This window comes from Mobula hypostoma, chromosome 25 (assembly GCF_963921235.1).
Source record: "Mobula hypostoma chromosome 25, sMobHyp1.1, whole genome shotgun sequence".
Classification (NCBI taxonomy): domain Eukaryota; kingdom Metazoa; phylum Chordata; class Chondrichthyes; order Myliobatiformes; family Myliobatidae; genus Mobula; species Mobula hypostoma.
The window spans coordinates 20,898,821-20,913,349 of NC_086121.1; the positions used below are offsets into that span (position 1 = coordinate 20,898,821).

General features: G+C 42.6%; 2 protein-coding genes across 3 annotated transcripts in view; one reads left to right on the forward strand and one right to left on the reverse strand.

The window, feature by feature from the left end:
• Window positions 1–14: 14 nt before the first annotated feature.
• On the reverse strand, window positions 15–8,590 carry mrto4 (MRT4 homolog, ribosome maturation factor). Of its 2 annotated transcripts, XM_063033186.1 has the most exons (9): window positions 8,506–8,590; window positions 8,136–8,387; window positions 7,802–7,860; window positions 3,405–3,508; window positions 1,977–2,058; window positions 1,716–1,783; window positions 1,454–1,605; window positions 1,268–1,344; window positions 15–962 (listed from the first exon to the last, which is right to left on the reverse strand). In XM_063033186.1, the coding sequence occupies exons 2-9, from the start codon at window positions 8,161–8,163 to the stop codon at window positions 828–830; spliced, it is 705 nt and encodes a 234-aa protein (XP_062889256.1). In that variant the 5' UTR covers window positions 8,164–8,387; window positions 8,506–8,590; the 3' UTR covers window positions 15–827. The 2 variants fall into 2 exon arrangements, with proteins under 2 accessions (XP_062889256.1, XP_062889255.1); XM_063033185.1 differs by having other exon boundaries at window positions 8,136–8,579.
• Window positions 8,591–8,640: 50 nt separating this feature from the next.
• The window catches only part of emc1 (ER membrane protein complex subunit 1), a 37,577-nt gene continuing 31,688 nt past the window's right edge, over window positions 8,641–14,529 (forward strand). The window contains exons 1-6 of the mRNA XM_063033183.1: window positions 8,641–8,783; window positions 9,416–9,543; window positions 9,663–9,728; window positions 11,231–11,324; window positions 12,364–12,492; window positions 13,793–13,919. Coding sequence (XP_062889253.1) covers window positions 8,656–8,783; window positions 9,416–9,543; window positions 9,663–9,728; window positions 11,231–11,324; window positions 12,364–12,492; window positions 13,793–13,919 — 672 coding nt within the window. The 5' untranslated portion in view covers window positions 8,641–8,655. The remainder of the gene's footprint in view (window positions 8,784–9,415; window positions 9,544–9,662; window positions 9,729–11,230; window positions 11,325–12,363; window positions 12,493–13,792; window positions 13,920–14,529) is intronic.

Below are 14,529 nucleotides of genomic sequence, written 5' to 3' on the forward strand. Positions count from 1 at the left end.
TAAAAAAAACTTGATTCACTTTGTGCATTTAATGTAATTGCTTAATTTCTTATTTTGGGGATCCATACGCAGATGTATTGAGTATCAATTTTTTAACAGCCATAGATTGTTCAGATTAAAAGTTCAGCCACAATATACTACTACTTTCCTAACAGCATCTCAAACACTGTTGAAGGCTGGTCAGGTAAACTGCATAATTGCTACTTACATTTACATGGGATCTCAATTGTTAATGACAAATAGTGCATGTCATATGCACATAATAGAAAATGGCTAAACCATAGCTTAATCATTTCAGAAATTCAAGGGTTCAGAATTTATGCACCATCATAACTGGCTTTATTTTTTTTTATACCAAAACGGCACTTTGCTTTTGTACCTGGAGCATTGTACTGTTACAGGAGCTATCTGGTGGTCCACTGTTACAAACAGATATTAAAAAATCCAGGGGTTCTGACTGATAGCATTTAAAGATAAGTCTGCATTTTGCTTCCCCATCTCGGTATCTCATTGTCCATATTAGCCACCTCTTACAACTGTGACTGCATTTCAAAACCATGAGGTGCAAAGTCCTCTGTTGCATCAAAGGGTTTTCCTTTAATTACTGACATGTTTTTATTAATGTTGCATTTCCCTGGATGTTGGTATAAGAGTCAATTCACCACTTGGTGAGACTTGACTAAAGGGCCATCATGGTTCACACATTTATTTAAAAAGCTGCACTGAAGTTGGTTTCTGCAAATGTAACAATTCACCTCTCATTCAATCCATTGCTTAGTCAGTTTCACACAGATGTCAAGCACAGGACAAAGCCCTCGAACTCCTTGCTAGTCATCCGTCACTGCCATATCTTTGCTTTTTCCAACATCAATGGCTCCCAGTTTTTCAAATTCACCAGTTTCAGAGTTCCATAGACAGTTCATTGTCACTTTGAAGGTGGCCATCTCAATACCAAATAGTTTCTGGAAAACAACCAAGTGATCAGTGTAAACATCTTAGGAGACTTTCCATATACTTTATTCCACAGGAGATTATGTGAGCGCTCTGTATTTGGAAATGCCCTATATGTGGAGATAAGTTTCTCCACATATTAGTATTCTGTCTCAGTGTGAGGTGGAGATTCTAAATGTGTTGGTAAATGAAGACAATGCCTTAATTTAAACCAGAAAATTAAATTAATTGTTCCTCCGGTTCTTGTACTCATTTTTTGACCTCCGTCCAAGGAAATAACAAAAATTAAAGGCATGCTTTGAAACAAAATACTAACCAGAAGGCGCGCCTGTTCAGCTGTCAGAGTGGCTCCCTCTTTACATACTTCGTAATCACTCAACAGTGTCACGACACCTAGAAGACAAATTGTATGAATAATTACTGTTGGAATTTAGCTTTCAAGTTTTCTTATCTGCTGCTCTTATCATATCTTACGCAGAATCTATGTTAACCATTACTGTACCTTTCTTCAGTGCGGTTGGTAACCCGAGTTGCCGCAGCTGTGGCTCCATGGAGTGTGTGAACTGTGGCAACGGCCCAGCATCGAGTGTAACGGCCATTGTAGCTTTGTTCCCGGACCGTGCAAAATCAGACTCTGTGTACTGATCAAACCACCTGGTGATCAAGACGTGAATAGAGATGTGTTGGACAACTCATCAGAAGTATGGTAAAAGAACAGGAGCAGAATACTAGTCAGAGAAAGCAATTAAAGTTGTGAGACTCACTCAATCACCTCTGCCTTTGTGCGGTTGGTGAACAGGAGACCAACTTCACCTTGCAAATGTTCACTGACCTTCAAAGATAAGTTTTAGGAGATTGTTAAACATTGTTGATGCTCTAAACATTGAAAAGGCCATGGAGAAATAAGGCAAGGTAAAGTTTTCTTGGTAACAATTGACATTTAAAAAAAAATCTCATAAACCTAAAAGCTTTATCCTCTGTGCTGCTAAAGTATACAGTTACACAGCCAGTCATCAAGAACTCACCTTGTGCAAACCATCCTTGTATTCATCTGCCGGTCCTTTTCCCAGAGCCACCATCATCACTTTATTTTTACCAAAGAAGAACCTACACAAGTACAGTATAAAATAGTTAAGACATTTTCTATATTAGGGTTAGTTGGCATAAATTAGAAACCACATTACCATAGAGTTGACAAGGAGACCTCCTAGAAGAATGTCTGATCTGGACCCTTGGATTTTCAACATAAAAATAAAAAATTAGAAAGCTATGCATGTTAATTTACTGACAATGAGTTTGGTGGCTCAGGAAAGAAGTTACAGACAATAATATAAAGTAAATGGCCGGACTAAATGAGCAAATAGTATTAATTGCGAGGTCTGCGTTAATCAGATTAGAGTATTTTTTCCTCTTGTGAGAAACCAGGAATTAAAGAGGGACAGAGATTTTGAAAATAGACTGATATCTACCAAAGTTTATGGATCCAAGGTAAATAAATAAAATCAAGCATATAACTTATATGAGGGGCATTAACAGCATAGCATGCCAGTGCAGAGTTAACACTGACGTTCAGCCACACAAGGCGCCTCAGGGTAAACAACTAAATTGTTAGACAACATGGAAGAAGGCTATTTGCCCTCATCAAATACTGAATGTCACACCAGAAATGTAAAACATTGGAAGGACAAAGGGAGATGATGGTGAGGTGGAGCAGTGACACCTGCATACAGTTGGAGCCCATTTTGCCCAGAACTCCTTGTACAAATTATTCTGATCTGTACCCAAACACAAAATGACATTGTTTTTGATTATATTGCTAAGGAATATTGTGAAGGAAAAATTTGGGGTGTGAGTCGAAGGTAGATCCTGGGAAGGCACTGGAAACAAAGTCATTATGATGAATCTGGTTACAATTAGATTAAAAAAAAACAAAACAGAAGATGATGGACTGAAAACTTGGCACTTTAAGGAGTTTGGGAGGGTGAGGTGATCAACAAAGCCTAATCGTACAGAATTCTGTGCAGGTATCACATTTGTGGTTCAATAACAGGACATTTTAAGGATCGGATAAGAGCTGTTCTGGTACAGATCAGAATAACTCAAAGAAGGAGTTTTGGCAAGATAGCATAGATCAGTTCCAGTTTAATTGAATGGCCAAATACGTTCAAGGGGGTGGAAAAGCTCACCCAAGTTAATGACACTGTGGGCTTCCTCCAAGTGCTCCCGTTTCCTCTCACGTTTCAAAGATAAGATGAATAGGTTAATTGGTCACATGTAATTGGGCGGCATAGGCTCATTGGGCTGGAAGGGCCTTTTACTATGCTGTATCTCAAAATAAATAGATTCTCTTCTACACAAGTAAATCTACCTCAGCTGTTCTGGATCTCTTGTTAAGATATTTGGAGAAGGAAGTTAACCATCAGTAATTTAAGGAACAATATCAAGTGACTCACCGGCTGTGTTTCCAGGCACACCGCATGTCCTTCAATTTGTTATTTCTCATGTTCTCGATGGAAAAGACAAAGAGATTTGTGTAGATGTCCACACATTTTCGCAACTTAAAAAGAGAAAATTGTCAACATACATCAGTCACAGGAAAGCAAACTGTCTCTACCGGCAGCTTTTCCAGATTTTGCATCAAACACTTAAGGAACCATTAAACCCGAAAGACAGATAATAGCAACTTACATTTATGAATGTTGTATTTCTAAAATTTTGCTGAGATCCAGTTAGTGTAGTGTGCTCGTTTTATGAGGCTTTTTGTATTATAACAAATATTATTTAACCTCAGTAATAGGAATAATGGACATGAGATTCAGTACGGGAGGAATTATTATATTTCTTTTGTGAAATACTTTGAAAGGCTACATTATCTACATGTTTGTTAGTTTATTTTAAGATTAACTGTTCAGAAACCAACGTTTTATTGAGATCATTGTATTCATGCATTTTTAATCTTTTAGGTTTCTGTTAACCAAGTTTTTTTTGAACCGGTTTCCTTTACAGAAAAAAACCATTTTCCATTAGTTTCAATGTACAAATTTTAACAAAACAACAATGCAATGTAATTCCTGCATAAATTTTGAAACAGCTATGATGTGATTTTAATGAACAAACCTGTCCAAAACACCTCATAGGAATAAAAAAAAACTTCATGGAAAGTTATGAAGCAAAAGTTTGGATTAAGTTTAGAGGGGGACCTTATAAGTGTTAGAAGAAGTAGTTCTAAATAAATGAAAGAATCAGAAGCTGGGAGCACTAAGGACACGGAGGGATTAGAATAGCAACATGACAAACCAAAGCTTGAGAAATTTCCTTTTCAGAAACTAATGAATGGGAAGGACTTGATGACATTTGGGATAGGAAAAGGATTTATGACAGCTTAGCTTGTAAAGCAAATCGCCCATTTGAAGACAAACAACAGGAATTCTGCAGATGCTGGAAATTCAAGCAACACACATCAAAGTTGCTGGTGAACGCAGCAGGCCAGGCAGCATCTCTAGGAAGAGGCGCAGTCGACGTTTCAGGCCGAGACCCTTCGTCAGGACTAACTGAAGGAAGAGTGAGTAAGGGATTTGAAAGCTGGAGGGGGAGGGGGAGATGCAAAATGATAGGAGAAGACAGGAGGGGGAGGGATGGAGCCGAGAGCTGGACAGGTGATAGGCAGAAGGGGATACGAGAGGATCATGGGACAGGAGGTCCGGGAAGAAAGACGGGGGGGGGGGGTGACCCAGAGGATGGGCAAGAGGTATATTCAGAGGGACAGAGGGAGAAAAAGGAGAGTGAGAGAAAGAATGTGTGCATAAAAAAGAGTAACAGATGGGGTACGAGGGGGAGGTGGGGCCTAGCGGAAGTTAGAGAAGTCAATGTTCATGCCATCAGGTTGGAGGCTACCCATACGGAATATAAGGTGTTGTTCCTCCAACCTGAGTGTGGCTTCATCTTTACAGTAGAGGAGGCCGTGGATAGACATGTCAGAATGGGAATGGGATGTGGAATTAAAATGTGTGGCCATTGGGAGATCCTGCTTTCTCTGGCGGACAGAGCGTAGATGTTCAGCAAAGCGTTCTCCCAGTCTGCGTCGGGTCTCACCAATATATAAAAGGCCACATCGGGAGCACCGGACGCAGTATATCACCCCAGTCGACTCACAGGTGAAGTGATGCCTCACCTGGAAGGACTGTTTGGGGCCCTGAATGGTGGTAAGGGAGGAAGTGTAAGGGCATGTGTAGCACTTGTTCCGCTTACACGGATAAGTGCCAGGAGGGAGATCAGTGGGGAGGGATGGGGGGGACGAATGGACAAGGGAGTTGTGTAGGGAGCGATCCCTGCGGAATGCAGAGAGGGGGGGGGAAGGGAAAGATATGCTTAGTGGTGGGATCCCGTTGGAGGTGGCGGAAGTTACGGAGAATAATATGTTGGACCCGGAGGCTGGTGGGGTGGTAGGTGAGGACCAGGGGAACCCTATTCCTAGTGGGGTGGTGGGAAGATGGAGTGAGAGCAGATGTACGTGAAATGGGGGAGATGCGTTTAAGAGCAGAGTTGATAGTGGAGGAAGGGAAGCCCCTTTCTTTAAAAAATGAAGACATCTCCCTCGTCCTAGAATGAAAAGCCTCATCCTGAGAGCAGATGCGGCGGAGACGGAGGAATTGCGAGAAGGGGATGGCGTTTTTGCAAGAGACAGGGTGAGAAGAGGAATAGTCCAGATAGCTGTGAGAGTCAGTAGGCTTATAGTAGACATCAGTGGATAAGCTGTCTCCAGAGACAGAAAGATCTAGAAAGGGGAGGGAGGTGTCGGAAATGGACCAGGTAAACTTGAGGGCAGGGTGAAAGTTGGAGGCAAAGTTAATAAAGTCAACGAGTTCTGCATGCGTGCAGGAAGCAGCGCCAATGCAGTCGTCGATGTAGCGAAGGAAAAGTGGGGGACAGATACCAGAATAGGCACGGAACATAGATTGTTCCACAAACCCAATAAAAAGGCAGGCATAGCTAGGACCTCCTGTCCCATGATCCTCTCGTATCCCCTTCTGCCTATCACCTGTCCAGCTCTCGGCTCCATCCCTCCCCCTCCTGTCTTCTCCTATCATTTTGCATCTCCCCCTCCCCCTCCAGCTTTCAAATCCCTTACTCACTCTTCCTTCAGTTAGTCCTGACGAAGGGTCTCGGCCTGAAACGTCGACTGCGCCTCTTCCTAGAGATGCTGCCTGGCCTGCTGCGTTCACCAGCAACTTTGATGTGTGTCGCCCATTTGAAGATGCAGTTCACCCATGCCTTCATCACAGTCCTCAACATTTCGACATCCCCAACACCTGTGTGAGGATCTTGTTTGTGGATTTTAGCTCTGCTTTAACACTATTGTTCAGCAGTTGTTCCACGGAAAGCTAACCCAGCTACCTGTACCCTACAGTATCTATCAGTGGATTATGAACTTCCTGACAGGAAGGAAGCAGTATTTAAGGTTGGGCTCCCACTTGTCCGATCTAATGTCGATAAGCTTAGGCTCACTCAGGCGTAACACCCTGTCTCCGCACAACATCCGTTAAATGTCTACTTTGCTCTTCTTGTTCTGATGATAAGTACTGAGTCTGTTTATATGTTCACACTTAAATATTTAAATCTGATTATTGACATTTGCATGTGTGACCGGTTTGTTAATTGTTGACTGCTCATGGCTGTTTGCACTATTGTAAGTCTTGGTTGCAATTGTGTTGTCTGTAATGGTATTGTCCCGCATTTTACACGTGGCACTGAACCACAGTCAATTCTGGTATGTTTCACACACTGGCAAGGATGAGATTGTGATTCAAACACTTTTTTGATCACCTCATGGTAGATTTCAGCATCTTTCTACCTCTGGCATTAGGGTAAGCGTTCAGGAGGTCCCCATTTTCTCTCCGCCTCCGTTCTAATGGGCTCACCTTTGCAATCATCCAATCCACTGCAACAATTACGAAATCTACAGAATAATACCATCACTCAGATTAGCTTTGTGTTCATGATATCGAGTAAGACTCAATGTCTAAACTGCAAGTGAGAATGCAAGGACTTTGTTGGCTGCAAGTGCATTACAAATGAGGTGGAAATGACAATGTGTCAAACTGATGGTGGAACATTGAGAAAATGAGTGATCTGGGACAGAAAGGGTCAGAAGCATTTGATGGCTGGAGTTTAGAAAATGATGGGGATCTCTCTGAAACCTACTGACTAGTGAAAGGCCTAGAAAGAGTGGATGTGGAGAGGATTTTTCCAATAGTGGGGGAAGTCTAGGACCAGAGGGGACAGCCTCAGGGTACAAGGGGATCCATTTAGAACAGAAATAAGGAGGAATTTCTTTAGTCAGAAGGTGGTAAGTCTGTGGAACTGATTGCCACAGACAGCTGTGTAGGCCAACTCATTGAGTATATTTAAAGTGGAGGATATTACTAATGGTGTCAAAGGTTATAGGGAGAAGACAAGGGAATAGGATTAATAAAGAGAATAAACCAGCAATGATTGAATTATGGAGTCGATGGGCTGAATGGCCAATTTCCCCTCTCATGTCTAAATTTGTTTCTGTAACGAGCAGAAAGGGCGAGTAGCAGAAGGTAAGCAATTTCCACAGGATAGATTCAGCAAAAGCTGGTCTGAGTGAGAGCATGGACACAGAAAATGCAGACACAAGCATGCAGATGCTGGAATCTGAACAACAAGGGACGAATAGATTACAAGCCTTGACTCGAAAGTTCGACAGTCCATCTCTTCATAGTTACTACCTGACCTGTTGAATTCCTCCAGCAGCTTTTCTGTTAAAAATACAATTGGAGAGTGCTGACAGTTTGCTTTGTTCGGTGTAAATTAATTGTAGACTCACCTCCTCGATTAAGCTTTGTTTGATCTGTAATCCTTTCTTCGTTGTTTTAGTCAAAGAAACTGGAAAAATAAATATAGTCCCAAGTTAACGGATGGATTTAACAGAACCCAGGCTCTAAGCCTCCAGCAACACACATAAAAATTGCTGGTGAACACAGCAGGCCAGGCAGCATCTCTAGGAAGAGGTACAGTCGACGTTTCGGGCCGAGACCCTTCGTCAGGACTAACTGAAAGAACAGATAGTAAGAGATTACTATCTGAGCCTCCAGCTTTGGTTTTGCTGAAACTTTGGGACTTCGATAAACTGTTGGTCAGACAACAGGCCCCGCTCTTACCTCGTTTGTCACGCCGGGATCGCGGCATGGTGGCGGCGCTGTTCCTGCTTCAACGGCGAGGTGCACAGATCGGATCGGGGCTGTCGCTGCCCCGGAGGCCGGGTGTACTGGCCCGGTGGTTACTCGAGTTGCGTGGTGCTGTCACTCTCCGGCACACCGGCCGACCGACCGACCCTACCGCTGAATCAGGTTACCTCACCCCGAGGCTTACTCGTGTCGACTGTCCAGCACTGAAGCCGTTAAAAGTTGGGTCTTGAAACAAAGCGACGCATGTTTGTCAATTCATCTAACTAATACAAATATTTCCCAAGCCGGAATTTGGAACCGTGCGGCCTTATTTAAGATCGGGCCGAGGATCAGCTCAACTCACATTGAGATTCCAGACTCGACTCGACTCCCTTTGCTCTGTGGGAAACCGGAGGTCTCGAATTCCGGCACGTTCTGGGCGATTGGAGGACTCGGAGCGCTGTGTGTACTGGGATAGTGGAGGTCTCGGTTGCCCCGGCACGCTGGGGCCCGGATGCCAGTGCTCTCTGGGATATTGGAGGACCGGGGCGTGATGGTGGTTCTCTGTGGGATTTGGTTCTTTCTCGCTCTCTTTGAGTTTTCAGCGGCGATTTATGAAGATCAGGTCGGGAAGTTCGACTGGTGAGTCACTGAGAGGAGAGGGCATCACTCTAGGGCCAGTGCGGTTGTGATGAAGGCGGGTCAGTTTAGTATTTCGAAGATCACGATGTGGAAAGCGGAGAGAACTGGCCGGTGCGGCGCGGGCGATTTCTCCTCTCAGGTGCTACTGTTGGAGACGAATGCAATACGGGCAGGGCAGCAACCGTGGCACTGGTGGTGTCATCGATTTATTGGAAATCCCACCAATTTGGCTTCGGCTGCGTCCTACAAGAAAAGCTCAAAGCACTTTGGAAAGTCCATTGTAAGGTGGTATGCACTGAATGATCCAGTTTTAAAGGTTGTTTTGGAACAGAGACACAGAAAGTAGGTATGGAACAACTGCTTCCAGTGACAAGAGGTCGTAGATTAGTATATACACACAGTATGTTATCATCTGGAATGCACAGCCTGCAAGGATAGTGGAAGATTGTGAAAATGAGTTAGCGAATTTTGTAAAAAAAAATGTAAGGAAATGGTAATAAATATTTATTTCAAATTAATACAGACGCAATGGGGCTAATGGCACTCTGAGTTAATGTTGTCAATGTTTCCACTACTCTAAAAGACCTGACCAGTATTTTGTCTCTACTGCACTGTTTCTGTTTTAATTAAAGGCGGCGACAGTATGTTGGGAAACCCCGGTTTGCCTATTTTGATACTCCTACACAGAGCGCAAAGAAACTTGTGGTTGTAACAGAGAATAATGTGATTGCTTCTCTCAACTTGAGGACTGGAGAGATCTGTGAGTGATGTGCAACTGACTTTGCTGTAATCGGTTGATTTCTGTTGGATTGCAAAGTGTCAGCTTTTCTTCCAGATTGCAAACTGTCACCTTTTCCAGTGTTGTTTTTCCTTTTGCAGTTTGGCGTCAGGTGGATAAAGAAGGTCCTGAGGGGAATGTGGATCAGTTGTTATTTTATGGGCAGGGTGAGTGAGCAAGTTTTTTTTCTCCAAGCACCTGTGAAATCCCTAAGGGATTCATGGGTTCAATTCATACTTAAGTTGTGACGGTAATATTTCATCATTGTAAACTCACTGAACTTTACACAAACTTGTTACAAGTATCACCGTGAATCTAATTTTAGTAGCATGCAATCTTGACATTCCCAGAATATTGAATTGAAATCTATTGCAGTTAGTCCCAGATATATTAGACTGATATGCAACACACATCAAAGTTGCTGGTGAACGCAGCAGGCCAGGCAGCATCTCTAGGAAGAGGTACAGTCGACGTTTCGGGCCGAGACCCTTCATCAGGACTAACTGGATGAAGAGCTAGTAAGAGATTTGAAAGTGGGAGGGGGAGGGGGAGATCCAAAATGATAGGAGAAGGCAGGAGGGGGAGGGCTGGAGCCAAGAGCTGGACAGGTGATTGGCAAAAGAGATATGAGAGGATCATGGGACAGGAGGCCCAGGGAGAAGGAAAAGGGGAGGGGGAAAAAAACCCAGAGGATGGGCAAGGAGTATAGTGAGAGGGACAGAGGGAGAAAAAGGAGAGAGAGAAAGAATGTGTGTATATAAATAAATAACGGATGGGGTACGATGGGAGGTGGGACATTAGCGGAAGTTAGAGAGGTCAATGTCCATGTTATTGATTTCTGGACTGGGGAAGATAGTGTGGTGGGACTTGGAAAAGGTGACAGAGGAAATAAATTCAGAATTATAAGTAGAAAATTAACTGTAAGATTCAAGATTGTGTTTTGTCCTTCAGTACACAAGCGTAAAGGAGAGGAAAATGATTAACTCCGAATCTGATGTAGCATAAGAAACACAATAAGATTAAAGAACACGCAAAAGCAAATATACCACGATAAAAAAAGTATGAAAGCAGTCCTGTTTAAAAAAAAACAATTCATATATACAATAGGTACATTTAATATCAGAGAAATGTATACAATATACATCCTGAAATTCTTTTTCTTTGCAAACATCTGCTTAAACAGAGGAGTGCCCCAAAGAACGAATGACAGTTAAATGTTAGAACCCCAAAGCCCCTCCCAACTCCCCCCCTCCAGCAAAAAGTATCAGCGCTCCCCCACTGATCACTCAAGCGTGCAGCAAAGCATCAATAAAGACACAGACTTGCAGTACCCCAAAGACTACTCGTTCACCCGGTAATTCGATATACCACAGGCTCTCTCTCTCTCTCCCTGGTAAGGAAAAAAGAGGTGTCCCCAACTGATTGTATGTACATAAAGTGATGTTGGGGGATATGTATGTGGTGGCGGTGGGTGGGTTAATGGATGGAGGTGTTGATCAGCCTGACGGCTTCAGAGAAACAACTGTTTTTGAGTTCAGTTACTTGACCACTCTGTTGGGGTAAAAAATGGACAGATGCCCTTTCAAGTTTGATTACTCAATACTGTATTTATTTCAAATGTGGAGAGAGATTTTAGTGTATGCTGAGTGATTTATTACCATTCCCACAGATGCAGTGACTGTATCGGGAGGAGGGCGATTGTTGCGCTCATGGGATACGAACATTGGTGGTTTGAACTGGGAATTCCTGCTTGAGATTGGCAGGTGAGAACAACCTGTCCCTGTAGCATTGACATCCAGTGTAGCAAAGAGGTGATTCACCTGTAGCATTTCATTTGTATCGTTGAGAACAATTGTTTCTCATATTTATTTGTTAATAGTATTTCCACCTTGTGTGATTGTGGTTATTTGTTGTGTAGTGGATAGTAATGTGATATTAATATCATCATCATTGTGTGTCATGTACGATGTGGGCAATTATGGTCAATGATCATGATTGCTCTTGGCAAATATTTCTACAGAATGGTCTTTCATTGCCTTTTTCTGGGCAGTATCTTTACAAAGCAGGTGATCCCAGCCATTATCAATACTCCATAGAGATTGTCTGCCTGGCGTCAGTGGTTGCATACCCAGGACCTGTCATGTGTACCAGCTGCTCATACGACCATCCACCCCCTGATCTGGGGGGTGGGGGGGGGGCTAAGCAGGTGCTCAGCTTGCCCAAGGGTGACCTGCAGGCTAGTAGAGGGAAGCAGTGCCTTACACCTCCTTTGGTAAATATGTATCTCCACCCCACCACCCAAATATCAATAAGGGAGAGTACCGAGTTGCCAAATTTCTTTTTTGCTCATCACCCATATCCACCTGAATTAATGGAGCCCCTTTGGCACTGAGCTAACATGTTCTGAGGTAGAAGGAGGAAAACTGGGGGGAAAAAACTCATTGATGTGGTTTTTCCCAGTGTTTCCCATTAATTATATTTGGAGGTTGAATGTGCAAAATGAAATATAGTTTGTTGTATTGGACTGTCTCAGTGTCATTTAGCCATGAATGTGAAGAATGTGTAACATCCAAAACTGAATGGAACTCTTGTCAAGGTAAAACTAATAATTTGAAAATAACTAACAATTATAGCACAATGAGTTGCATTTAACTGAGGGGCATTGTGGTTTAAGTAGAACGTTCCTGGTTATCCTTTAGTAGGTATTGTTTTAATATTAAGGTAATTAGTTGTTTTGCTGGTAGAGGGATTTAGGCTCATCGTTGCAACTTGTCCAATATATTTAAAAAAATGCTGTTTTAGTTTTCAGGCTGGTTCTCTTATTGGCTCTGTTGAAGGAGTCAGATTCATTGCCATTGTCAAGAAGACATCCATTTCCCTCCACTATCTCTCAAATGGACATCAGAAATGGATTGAAGCTTTACCAGAAAGGTACAGAGATTGCATGTGAAATATTCTAGTGACTTGCTGATTGACCATTCTACTATTGATGTAAACAGAGGCAGGACAGTAAAGGAGAGCATTTGGAGAGATGTATTTATTATTGGAGAGACACATTGAATGATTAGCATGGTCAAATGCAATTCCCAATAATAGATATTTACCCTGATTTTTGAAAAATAAAACAAACAATCCGAAGATGATTCCCAGCTTTCATGGTAAAGTGAGGTATTTGATGTGTTGAAGAGTCTTGGCCTGAAATGTTGACCATTTCCATAGATGCTGCCTGACCTGCTGCGTTCCTTTAACATTTCCTGTGTGTTGCGTGTGTATTGTTGTTGAAATGAGTGGTGGACTGAAAAGGCACATGAAATCCAGTCCTTTGCCAATAATAATGACATGCATAATTTTTACAATGCTGTCAAAACCATCTACGGCCCAATAAATCGATGCGTTAATTGTTGTTATGTTGGAAATAGGTGGTAGCTCTTGCTCGCAGCAATATGTTGGTAACATGAAATATTAATTGAATTGAAAAGCTTAGTGAAGGCAAAAAAAAAGTGATACTTCCTCTTTGCTTTGGAAAAATGGCCATGGGATATTTAATGTCTGTCTGAGAAAGCAGAATGGGACCTTGATTTACTGTACTATCTGAAAAGTGAAACTTCCAATAGTGTAGCACTCTCCCAGAACTGTGAAGAATGACCCAAAAGCTTTGTGCTAAAGTGTCTATAGCAGCAAATAAACGTGGGGAATTCTGACTTGGAATTGAGAGTGAGCCACTGCTAACATACAACCTACAGAGATTAGCTGAATAGAAGATCAGTCATCAGGTATTCCAAGTGATGTGTCTCACGGACCCTGCGCTTTCAGTCTAATGGCTTATTTCAAATGAGTGATGGATATTGTTTTATTTTAGTTCTTCTGCTTTGTTTGTTAGCTCTTCAATCTGAGCTCTGTGGTAGAAATAGCTGCTGTCTGTTCTGCTGTGAGGAATGTAAGTGCCATCATGCTCACCGGGAATATCACTCCTGATGAAGATCATGCTCACCGGGAATATCACTCCTGATGAAGGCTTCAGTACTCAGTCCAGCCACCTACACTTGTGAGAATAACAGGATGGTGATGACTTGTTGTAGTTGTGCAGTGACTGTACACCTTGTACTAAAATTGAGTATGTGGTCAAAGACGGGAGGATCTCTTAGTCTATTTGATTGTGCGGCTAAGGATGGCGAGACACCTGACACCCTTTGTGTGAGTTTACCAAGTATTTCTGTTTTTCTCCCCCCAGTGATACTGTCCATTATGAGCTGCTTTACTCGGGAGGAGGTGGTATGGTGTACGTGGTGGGAATGGTTGCTGGCTCTCGTCTTGTCATAATTCAGTACGACGTTAATGATGGAAAGATCATCCAACAGGTGAGAGCGGGTTTGAAAATAGGAGTTCAGTGTAAAAGAATGTAATCCTTTGAATTGAATTGGAAAAATAACTGGTGAGTGTAAAGCAACACACATAAAAGTTGCTGGTGAATGTGGCAGGCCGGGCAGCATCTCCAGGAAGAGGTACAGTCAACATAGAAATCTCTTACTAGCGCTTCTTTCAGTTAGTCCTGACGAAGGGTCTCGGCCCGAAACGTCGACTGTACCTCTTGCTAGAGATGCTGCCTGGCCTGCTGCGTTCACCAGCAACTTTGATGTGTGTTGCTTGAAATTCCAGCATCTGCAGATTTCCTCGTGTTTGTGGTGAGTGTAAAGATCTGTGAGGATGGAGAGGGTAGCCTAAATTTAATGGTATAGGTTGAGGGAAGGCTGCCGATGCTCTCTATGATACTAATTTGGGTTAATATAAGATCTGAGATTCACTTCTATTTGAAACTACTGTAGGTCATTGCTGTGGGTGGTTGCTAGAGCATTAAATATAATCATACGTTGTATACATTTTCTTCTTTTGCCTCAATTTATTTCCCCCCCTATTTAGTTGGCTCCATGCAGGAGAAATCATGTATTGTCATTATACCCAAGCGGAAAT